This window comes from Trichomonas vaginalis, chromosome II, assembly GCF_026262505.1.
Source record: "Trichomonas vaginalis G3 chromosome II, whole genome shotgun sequence".
Classification (NCBI taxonomy): Eukaryota; Parabasalia; order Trichomonadida; family Trichomonadidae; genus Trichomonas; species Trichomonas vaginalis.
Window position 1 is genome coordinate 24,127,700 of NC_067204.1, and position 12,459 is coordinate 24,140,158.

A 12,459-nucleotide genomic window follows, 5' to 3' on the forward strand; every position below is an offset into this window, starting at 1 on the left:
GTTAGATCTAACATTCTAACATAAATTTATTTTTGTGCTATGTTTTCATACGTGTGCGGGTGGTGATATCATTAATTTTTAAATAAATGTGGGAACAAAAATATAACATTTCTACTCAGCAGGAATGAGACCCTTACTGACTATGTATTCGTTTAATGCTTGATGAAAACAATGGTACATATTATCGTATGGGTATACACAACGTCTGTTTCCATCGTCGTCGTATATGTAGAGCTCAAATCCAGTCCAACCTTCTTTTGTACAATATGTAGCTTTATTTAAGTATGCATTTATGTAGATAAGGCAATTTTCTTCATCGCTCCAGAAATAATTTTTGTTCTTTGTTGAAATAGTTTTCGTTCCTCTGCGACCATAAGGAATGTATGCAATGAACTTTGCGTCATATGGGATTGTAATATATTCAGGGTTTCTTTCATCGTCAATGGGTCTATCTTTGTTAAAATGCATGTTTCTCAGTTTTACTTGAGTTTTGAATAGTTCACGGAAACGTTCTGGGAAAGAGTCATAGTAAATGTAGTCGGACATGTCTTTGTAATGAAATAAAAAATTTAAAAAAATAAAAATAAGGTTATTTTTATTTAGTGAGGACGGTAGTGAATTCATTAGTGAAGTCATTAGTGAAGTCGTTTATATATCAGATGGTTTTGTAAATATTTAAGGTTAAGTTGGTGTTATGGTTGTGTTGTAAAATATACGTTACTGGTTTCGTAAAGTGTCAAAACCGCTAAGTGGTGTACGGAGGCGCGCAGTGCCACAGTACACGACTTAGGGATACTAACTGAAAATGCTGAAGAAAAACTTTCTCAAATAAATGAGAAGATACAAAATTCAATTACATATTTAAGATCGTTTGAAATTCCAAATGAATTGTTAGATACGTATATGTTAGAAATTAATGAATTTTGTTATAATTCTCCAGATTATATTTTAGAACATTTCGAAGAATTTTTAGAGGATTTCAAAGAAAAGAATAATTTAATAGACTAAAAAAATTATTATTTTTATTTATTGTGAATTTTAAATTGTCACTTTTTAAGTGTTTACTCCCTATTGAAAGTGTCACTTTTTGGGTGTCACTTTTTCGGAAATTCTTATATACTCCAAACAAACTTAGGTCTACAGAATGAGGCGCTTGCATTCAGAATGGTTGACTTCAAATATCTGCTTCATTCGTTATAACAGATGAAACAGATTTCATGGAGATTGAAATAGATGGAAAAGAAGCACGAATAAGATTTTCACAATAATGTAGAATATAAGATGGAAACATTAGCTGGAGTGTTAAATGCTCTCATAAATACTACAATAAACAAGGATAACGAAGAAAACTTAATGAATGTTAAACTTATTGCAGGAGTTTTGAAGTTCAGTTATGCGAAGGAGTTTAAGATACCAAGAATGAGTCATAGAGTACAACTTCTTTTGGGTGCATACCATATGACATTTCCTTTGAAAAGTGTTGACAAAACGATTGAGATGAAATCTGTTCCATACGTATGTTATGGTAATTGTTTATACATTGAGTCTAAAATAGCTAATGTCACAGGTATTTCAGGAGTTAATAGTAAAGGTTCAGTAGAATATAAATCCTTCTGTTATGCAGTCAATTCAATGTTCATTCCAAATGTTCCTGTCATAGCAACTCATTTAGGTAAATGGGTTCGCATTAGTCCTCATAATTTGAAAGACATGCAATTCAGACTTGTTGACTTTCAGGAGAGCCTGTAGAACTGAAGCACCAGTGCGAATGACTGTTTGAAGTTGACTTTTTAGAAAATATTAAATGCAACAGCTTACAAGAGAACTCAGAGCTAAAAATATAAAGTATGAATGTTATGTATTAGGTCATGAACTTTGGTTGTTGCTGTTTGATGAAACAAATGAATTAGTTATGTCAGTCAAGAGAACAGAAAAATATTGTGTTAGTGAAAACTGCACCAAGTCAATAAGATTAGGTTTGCATTATGAAGATGAGTTCGATACTGTTGAAGAAGTTTTGGATAGATATTACAAATTGCTTTAATTTACTAAAACATATTTCAAGCAAAGTTTATATTCTGTTGAAAGTTTTGTATACTCGTTCGAATATTTATACTTAAACTCAACTCCTGTAGTTCCTGGTGTTTCAATGATGCGGATGTTACCTATTTCATGAATGGTGGCGTTTGACCACAGCATTCGATTTCAGGGTCGAGATAGTCAATGACACATTGTTTTCCTGTTATTCGTGATATAACATTTTCAAGGTCCTCCTTTGTTAGAATTATTTGGTTCTTGCTTATAAGATTTACCAAAAGCTCCTTATCGTCTTTGAGTAAAATTGTTTGGTATAACTGAAGAAGGTAATGGTCTACGTTGTCTGAAGGATTTGTTTGAACATTTGTGTAAGGATTGTCGTTGGCTTCTCTTGAAAGAATTTGGTCCAGTGGTGGATACTCTAACTTAACATCTGATGTAGCGTTAGCGTTTGAAGCTGAGTTTAAATTCACAGATTTCAGCTCTGGTTCTGGTTTTCAAACACTCTGAACTATAGTTCTTTATGACAATATTGTTGTTCGTTCGTGAGTCAACATTTGATTTTGGTTCAATTGGAACATTAACGGCACCAGCTAAGATGGATTTGCTTCTCATTTCATATAGAATAAAAACCTTTTATATGTATGAAATGAACAATATACTCGACAAGGGTTTGAATGTAAAGCTAACGAATGAAAATATTGTTGAATTCACTGAGCAGGTGCTGTGTATAAAGATGTAGAACTACTGAAAAAAGAGCTAAGGAAGAAGCAGGAACATGAACAAAGGGTGGAAGCCTATAAAAATTTATGTCAATGATGGCTCAGGAGGTTCAAACATAAAGTATGCAGAAAGTTATAGAGTTTATGCTCTCAAAGGTGAAAAGCCTTCATTTAAGAACAGCTATTCTAACGCATATCCTCAAAAGTTAACGGATGGAGAAGTGGATGATATGAATGACAGCAAAAATATTAACAGAAATGGCGACAGAGATGCATGGAATTTGTTTACCATCAGTCAATTGAAGGTTAAACTTTAAAACAATGTTGGTCGTTCCCATGGAATATTTTTGACTTTAATGGTATTAGTCATGATATGAATCTCAAGGTATGAACGAGGAGAGATGAGAGACTTATATGCTTCCCAAATTTTTCCTTCAACCCACCCATAGCTGACGTCGTATAGAAACAATTAAACATATAAGATTTTTGAAAGTATATATATATAGTGTACTACATCTCAAGATATTATTAATATGTATTAGAAAGAATAATATATTGGATTTTGATATCACAAAATGACTTTTCAATTTATTGTAGTTCCTCACAGAGTTGAGATTCTACAAAATTCTTTGCAGATAATTTATGAAGGATGATAGACTAACGAACTATAGATACATGAATTGAAAATAAAAAAATCGATTAAATATGAACCTTCATAAACCTTTTAAGAAACTTAAAAACTATTCTTTATTGTTTATTTTGGACGAAGTTTAATATGATTGTGGTTTTATTGGACAATAATCGAGTAACGGAAAATATAACATTTATCTATAAAGTGAAAATTTAGAGGTATATTTCGTAAGATATTTCCTCTCTGATTACAAAGAACTATTGTGAGCTATCAATCTAATGAAGAGAGGCAGATTTGGCCGTAATGAAAAATGCAATACTTCGAAATCAATGCAAAAAAGATTAATTTGTTAGAAACATCGACTATGACACTGAATTCTAAGAGCAAACGTTTACATTAGGATATTTAATTATTTCCAATATTCAAAATTGCATTTAAACAAGTTAAGGAGAATACTATATTAACCGTGTTGTAAGGAAATATAACAATTTTAAAGATTTTGCGACAGAATTTGAAAAATATGAAAATCAGATATATAAAATTGAATAAAATAACATTATGATGGAATATAAGTAGATGAGCTATTAATGTTGCTATGATTTAAAATTGGTAGTAATGAAATAGAATTTCGATTAAAAAATTAATGTAATCGTATGAAAGCTTTGATCCAAATAATTAATATTCGCAAATATTTTAACCTACTAATAAAATTCTGATTATATTAAGATATTTTAAAAATGAGAGTATTCCAATTGAATGGTGATGGAGATGAAAATTTTAAAAATATAAATAAGAGGATAAATTGATTGAGATATTAACTAGTAAATATTTGAAAAAGTAAATTATTTGAAATCCTTTAAAAATGTTACGGATAAAAGCTATATAAATAAAATGACTGGTGTGGTTGGTTAGCTTAATGTGTAATATCAAAAGAATTAATGGGTGTTGTGAAGTGAGCAACTTTGAGAAGAATCATTTGTGATTCTTGTCAAAGTTGAATCAAAGACAACAATTGATAGACAATTGTTTGTCTTTGTGTACAACATTCACTTGAATTATAAACAATAACAAGTGTTTGTTGTTCACTGAGCAACTTTGAGAAGAATCATTTGTGATTCTTTGTCAAAGTTGAATCAAAGACAACAATTGATAGACAATTGTTGTCTTTTGTGTACAACATTCACTTGAATTATAAACAATAACAAGTGTTTGTTGTTCACTGAGCAACTTTGAGAAGAATCATTTGTGATTCTTGTCAAAGTTGAATCAAAGACAACAATTGATAGACAATTGTTGTCTTTGTGTACAACATTCACTTGAATTATAAACAATAACAAGTGTTTGTTGTTCACTGAGCAACTTTGAGAAGAATCATTTGTGATTCTTGTCAAAGTTGAATCAAAGACAACAATTGATAGACAATTGTTGTCTTTGTGTACAACATTCACTTGAATTATAAACAATAACAAGTGTTTGTTGTTCACTGAGCAACTTTGAGAAGAATCATTTGTGATTCTTGTCAAAGTTGAATCAAATTTTTATTTATTTCATGTATTTCTTTTAATATCGATATTCCTATTATTATTCTACCGTTTATTAATAAAAATATTTCTTGCAAAACCTTAAAAATAAAATTTTGGATTCTTCCTGTAATAAACAGAAATTCATCAAAAGTGACAGCTCTCAATTTTTTGACATTTGTAAATTCTAAATTGAATGAGAAAAATGAAATAATACTAAGCATAATACAATATTCTAGATTTAATTATAATTAGGAAAAAGTTAGTTTTGAGAGTACTTTTCATAGGCATATAGAATGAAATCTTCTGAAAAATAATTCACATAAACTCATATTATTTTCTAATATATAACTATTTTATATAAAAATCAAATTCAATGATCTTAAAAGCGAAGGATAAACCTCAAAATTTACGAATATAATGAGTGGGAATATAATGCTTATCTATCATAAAACCATATGAAATATCAATTTTTGCTTTACGCCTAATTTTTGACGACAATTAGCAAAAAATGTTAAATGTTAACACTCAGTCCATTTGAATATGAAAAATAAAATTGACTTTGATTAAATGTTTTTTATTATCATGCAATTCTTCTTGCGACCAAAGATTTGAATAAAACTTCAAAAAATAAGATAGCTTAAAAAATAATATACGGTAGTGTTTACTAATAGATGAATAGTATATAAATTCTATTAAAATGGATTTGATCCAAAAAAATATAAAACCAAAAAATAATTGTTATAATTTAAATGAAGAAGTAATTAAAAACGATTTTATTTATGATCAAATTTTATATTTTTTTGGATCAAATCCATTTTAATAGAATTTATATACTATTCATCTATTAGTAAACACTACCGTATATTATTTTTAAGCTATCTTATTTTTTGAAGTTTTATTCAAATCTTTTGGTCGCAAGAAGAATTGCATGATAAATAAAAACATTTAATCAAAGTCAATTTTATTTTTCATATTCAAATGGACTGAGTGTTAACATTTAACATTTTTTTGCTAATTGTCGTCAAAAATTAGGCGTAAAGCAAAAATTGATATTTCATATGGTTTTATGATAGATAAGCATTATATTCCCACTCATTATATTCGTAAATTTTGAGGTTTATCCTTCGCTTTTAAGATCATTGAATTTGATTTTTATATAAAATAGTTATATATTAGAAAATAATATGAGTTTATGTGATATTATTTTTCAGAAGATTTCATTCTATATGCTATGAAAAGTACTCTCAAAACTAACTTTTTCCTAATTATAATTAAATCTAGAATATTGTATTATGCTTAGTATTATTTCATTTTTCTCATTCAATTTAGAATTTACAAATGTCAAAAAATTGAGAGCTGTCACTTTTGATGAATTTCTGTTTATTACAAAAAAGAATCTTTACAAAATATACATTTACTTTAATTAATATTTAAAAACGTGCTCTATCAAAAGTTCCAAAAATTCACTATTTTAGCTTTCTGATGTGTCACTTTTGATGAATTTCTGTATACAACACTTCCTTCTCATATACTGTACCCTTAGTTCTTTATTTTTAAAAATCTTATTTGGTGGTTACTCTCAATTTTCTCAATTTTCTGAGCAATCAATTTACTTTTTTATATCAAATTTTAATGAATATCAAATCTTATAAACAAGATGTTGAAAATATTGATATTGGTGATTGTGTCTCCAAGATACCATTTCCTGTTGACAAAATAGATGCATTTGACGAAAATATCCTTGTTTTTACCCGGATTGTTATTTATTACGACTTTAAAATTTTAGCATTAGAATCCGATGATACATATCTATGTTATTTTCAATGGCAAAACAAATCAACACATAATAAACAAAGAAAATAGGTACATTATTGTATTCTTTAATGAATAACGAAATTTCACTAGTAGACTTTATAATGCAAGATCAACAGTTCTCTCTTAACCGTTACATATGGTGGTGTCTAGACCAAAGCGTTCCAGAATTCTTCAATCAGATACTTTTCATTGTTTTTACGCATTTCGATCAAGATTTTATCTTTTATAGCGGTCTTTTTTTCAAATATTATTGATAATTATAATGATTACAATTCTAGCAAGAAAAATTTTTTCGTTCAGATAATTGCTATTGTATCTTAAATTTCGAATTTTCACAGAACGATCAACAAATAATGTACCACTTTTTATTGGAGGAAGGACTACTTGAATCATTTAATAATAACAGTCTAAGATTTAAAATTGATTTATTGTTGGCTCTTGAAAAATGCTATTGCAATATCGGAAAGTATGATTTTATGCATGACAAAATTGAATTAATAGATTATTCATATGAGAGCCAATTATTCGAAGAAAATTGCCCAAATTTCTTAGAATACTTGATTGAATTAACAGATGAGGATGGTTCATAGAAGTTTATATGAGGATTTACTTTGAATAAATATAATTTTAATGAATTAAAAATTAATTTTATATATTTGGCTATTGTTATATTTTTTAGAGTATATGAGTTGGGGCAAAGTGAAACAAATTTTTGACATAAAAGAAAGTCTTTGAAGAGAGTTAAAGGAAATTTTTAAAAGATTAAAAAAATAGCATATATAAAATTAAGGATTTGATATGGTAAGGAGATATTATTTGTGACTGTCTCGCAGAATGAGACGTTTCTCTACAATCTTCTTATTCCACATTAATTTTCTTCCAAATCAAGTTTTTATAGTATACTAATTTTTATTATGAATATACTATAGAGGCATTAGTTAGTATGGTTAAGTTGGGTACTGTGGCACTGCGCGCCTCCGTACACCACTTAACGGTTTTGACACTTTACGAAACCGGTAACGTATATTTTACAACACAAACGACAACACTAACTTAACCTTAAATATTTACAAAACCACCACTCACTTCACTTCACTAACAAACTCACTAATGTAAAAAAATAAACGTTCTCACTATCGTTCTCACTAACGACTTCACTAATGTTCTCATAAATTTTCCTCAATATCTTCATCATCAGTGTTACCCTATTGTAGTTCATTTGAAGCCATAAACTTTCTCTAACTTCTTAACGTACAATTTACATAACTTACCTTCGTCATCATATGGTTTAATGATATAACTATTTCTAACTTTATACACAGTCAATGAAAAGTCAACTGGTCTCGGATGTATTTGAAAGAACATGTTATGCTCAGGAAGGAAGAATAAAGAGTGTGGTAGAATTTACGAAAAAGTGACACTAGAAAAGTGACACTTAACCTTAAATTTTCAAACACTATTTTTTTGATTGTATTTATATATGTATATATTTATATATGTATATATTTATATATGTATATATTTATATATGTATTATATTATATTATGTATATATTTATATATGTATATATTTATATATGTATATATTTATATATGTATATATTTATATATGTATATATTTAATATGTATATATTTATATATGTATATATTATATATGTATATATTTATATATGTATATATTTATTATATGTATATATTTAATATATATATATTTATATATGATATATTTATATATATATATTTAATTAGAAACTGCTTCATGCTGTGTTGAGTATTGTTGAATTGGAAACTGCTTCATGCTGCATTGAGTATTGTTGAATAATTTGAAGTAGTGGTTTTTGAAATCAGCACCCCTATGAGAGCGCTGGCGACCGAAACACCACTAGTAAGATTGTGTATTAGAAACTGCTTCATGCTGTGTTGAGTAAGCTTCGATGTCTTTGTAGGATAGCTTTCTGAGAGCGAAACAAGATAGTGTTGAAAAAAAAAAATTTGAAAATCTGAGGACTGTGCAAGAGCCAACGACCAAAACACTACCAGTAAGATACAGCAGTAGTAGCTGCTTCATGCTGCATTGAGTATTGTTGAATAATTTGAAGTAGTGGTTTTTTGAAATCAGCACCCCTATGAGAGCGCTGGCGACCGAAACACCACTAGTAAGATTGTGTATTAGAAACTGCTTCATGCTGTTGTTGAGTAAGCTTCGATGTCTTTGTAGGATAGCTTTCTGAGAGCGAAACAAGATAGTGTTGAAAAAAAATTTTGAAAATCTTGAGAGACTGTGCAAGAGCCAACGACCAAAACACTACAGTAAGATACAGCAGTAGTAGCTGCTTCATGCTGCATTGAGTATTGTTGAATAATTTGAAGTATGGTTTTTGAAATCAGCACCCCTATAGAGCGCTGGCGACCGAAACACCACTAGTAAGATTGTGTATTAAACTGCTTCATGCTGTGTTGAGTAAGCTTCGATGTCTTTGTAGGATAGCTTTCTGAGAGCGAAACAAGATAGTGTTGAAAAAAAATTTTGAAAATCTGAGAGACTGTGCAAGAGCCAACGACCAAAACACTACCAGTAAGATACAGCAGTAGTAGCTGCTTCATGCTGCATTGAGTATTGTTGAATAATTTGAAGTAGTGGTTTTTGAAATCAGCACCCTATGAGAGCGCTGGCGACCGAAACACCACTAGTAAGATTGTGTATTAGAAACTGCTTCATGCTGTGTTGAGTAAGCTTCGATGTCTTTATCAGACCACCTTTAAATTAACCACTCACATTCTCACTGTGGTCCATCTAAAATTTGTAAGCTTTATGACATAAAATTATTTATAGCAGGCCCACCTATTACTTAATCTTTTTGGAATAAATGTTTTATAATATTTATCGATTGATTGTAATTTTTTGTATAAAAAAAGTTTTTATTTATATTAAAAATATATTCGGTTAATGATATTATCTTATAATTTGTAAATAAATCTAGTAATAAAATAACTTTAATAGTTGGCGTCACTTTTTCGAAAATTCTGGTTTTTTCCTTTATACACAGTCAATGAAAAGTCAACTGGTCTCGATGTATTTGAAAGAACATTATGCTCAGGAAGGAAGAATAAATGTTTAAATGTATGTTTGTTATATTTTTCGATTTGTATGAGTTGCTTTTGTTCTGTCATTTACATCCAAATAAAAATTTTCAGTAAAATAAAAAATAAACTTAAAAATTAATGATATCACCACCCTCACACGTATAAAACATAGCACAAAATAAATTTAGGTGAAGTGGTGAGATCTCACCTCTTTTTTCACCTGTTTTTTCACCCTGTTGAATTCATTGCTTTATAACTCTCTTCCTTTGTTTCTTTTTAGTTGCTTTCTTCACGTCTGTCTCCAACTTGACTGTCTTTTTCTTCGGCCGTAATGATACCAGTTACTTCACCAGTCAATGGGTCAAATGGTCGTTCATAAGGGTTTCCATACATTCCATAGGGACCATACGGAAGAACTACTGGTGGAGAAGAAACATTTTCTTTAGTTCCATCGACTCTATTTAAATGCATTGTTTCACCTTTCATCTGGTCATTAAAGTCTTTTTGCGTGTTTTGCAAACTCATCGTCCTTTCCTAAAGCATTTTCTGACTCAGTCGCAACCAAATTGGATGCTTTATTTATGAGCCCTATTTTATTTAATCTTAACTTCTTTGCAACCCAGCCTCCAATCTTTCCTTATTTGCATCTAATGTCTTCGAAACCCTACCTCCACTCATTTTATTTACTGCGTCATAAGCTCCAAGTGCTTTTGCTCCAAATGCTAATGCTTTTGTTCCCATTGCGCCTAAAGCTGCCCAAGCTACCATTTACACCATATTAAAATCATCTCTCTTCAATATTATCTCATAAAAGTTCTCGTTACGAAGAAAGTCAATGAAACATAAGCGTTCTCACGGGCTTCGCCCTCACCGCTTTGCGGTCTATCTAACTTATTTCTTATATCATCTATACGCTTCAAAATGTCTGAACAATTGCTAACATCTTCTACAACAGTTATTTCATCATGAATGACTTTCAAGAACAAACTCATTTAATATGCTATTAAAATCATCTCAATAATGAGTCCATCCTTTCCGTCTTTAGGTAGCACAACATCTTTCATTGAAGAAGGTTCGACAAGTCTTATGTTAAACTTACTGACAAAGTTTGTTATACTATAATGCTTCGGCGGCGAATACATATAGTTTGAAAGACATAATATAGATTCTTCAGCAAATTCACTTATACTGGATTTTATAACAATGTTCTCACGAGACCAAATACCACCAATTGACAATCTTGTAAGCAATCCTGCTGAACCTTCTACTGTAAACGTCATGGTAAACTTCCACGAAGGTCATCTATTGACATTTTTGAGTCACTGTATTTAAATATTTTCTTAAAGCAATCGTCATTATCTAACCATGCAATAGCTTTGAAGTTTTCATTCGAATATACTCTGCTTCATTAAATGTAAAACCTGACTTCTTTGCAGAGATTACTTTAACTATTGAGTTTGTTTCAAAATTATATGCTATGGTAACTTCTGAAGGTAATGGATGTCCTTCCGCAGTCAGTTGTTCTCTCACTACTGTTTGAAGCTTTGTGTTAAAAACTTTCATGTCATCTCCTGTGTCTAGGTTCACATACACAGCAACAGGAAAACTATCTTGCTTCTTTGTTTCATCATTATATCTCAAAACATTAAAGTTTTTCAATAATATTGTTCTTCCTGCTGGAATACTTCGAACTGTCTGATTTCAATAGCTTTCTCACCTCCTACATACTCTACCCAGTGTCTTGGATATTCATAAGTATACTGACTTCTTGAATTTTGGTTGGTTTCATCATAACATGTTCATAATATATCTTTATACTCTTGTCAGTTAGACTCGGTGCTATGTTCTGAATATTTCTGACTTGCATTTTTAATGGAGATAAAATGAAGCATTTAATACATGACGTAGATGAAGACATGAATGAAACTACAGACAAACTTAACTCTTCTCTTATTCTTCCTTTCAGTAAGGACTATGAGTTCTGTTCAAATGGTGTGTATTTCTATTGTGGAAAGATGGGTTCAGGTAAGACATTTAACCTCATTCGTCATATACTCATAACAGAGCGTTTAGGAAACGACTCTTACTATGACCAAATCATTATATCAGCAACTTCAGACTCTATGGACTCAACAGCGAAAACATTTATGTCAAAAGTTCAAGCCTCTGTCGTTAAAGTTCCAGACAGTGAACTCATTGAATTTCTTCAACGTTACATTCGACGTAAGAGAAATATTATGCCATCGTTGAATTTATACAGTCAGGAATGCAAAAGACTTCTGAGGAGATGGAAAGAATTATTGACAAACACCACTTACGTCAATACTCAGGAGTTTACAATATGAAACGACTTACAAACTACATTCTGTCAAAACTTTCAAAATACCCCTTCAAAAAATATCCTTCAAACACTCTGCTCGTTTGTGACGACTTCGCCGGAAAGGGTTTAGTGTCAAAACCAGACTCACCATTAGCTAACATCATTACTAAAGTCAGACATTACCACTTAACTGTAGCAATACTTATGCAAACATGGAGGTTTTTAGCTTTAAACATAAAACGCTCATAACTGACTTCGTTATCTTTCAAGGTTTCTCACGTTATGATATTGAACTCATTTGGAAACAGTCAGGTATAACATTACCT

General features: G+C 30.1%; 1 protein-coding gene and 1 pseudogene across 2 annotated transcripts, besides 8 other annotated features; both read right to left on the reverse strand.

The window, feature by feature from the left end:
- Positions 1–801: part of a mobile genetic element that runs on past the window's edge.
- Positions 112–546, reverse strand: TVAGG3_0600390 (uncharacterized protein; the record flags this gene model as incomplete). Its single annotated transcript, XM_051239751.1, has 1 exon — positions 112–546. The coding sequence occupies one exon, from the start codon at positions 544–546 to the stop codon at positions 112–114; it is 435 nt and encodes a 144-aa protein (XP_051097575.1).
- Positions 802–1,122: a mobile genetic element.
- Positions 1,120–3,219: a mobile genetic element.
- Positions 2,041–2,652, reverse strand: TVAGG3_0600420 (annotated as a pseudogene). Its single transcript has one exon. A coding segment is annotated over exon 1 (612 nt).
- Positions 3,220–5,040: 1,821 nt separating the features above from the next.
- Positions 5,041–5,077: a mobile genetic element.
- A 1,185-nt stretch (positions 5,078–6,262) lies between these two features.
- Positions 6,263–6,299: a mobile genetic element.
- Positions 6,300–6,391: 92 nt separating this feature from the next.
- Positions 6,392–6,429: a mobile genetic element.
- A 1,698-nt stretch (positions 6,430–8,127) lies between these two features.
- Positions 8,128–8,165: a mobile genetic element.
- A 1,644-nt stretch (positions 8,166–9,809) lies between these two features.
- Positions 9,810–12,459: part of a mobile genetic element that runs on past the window's edge.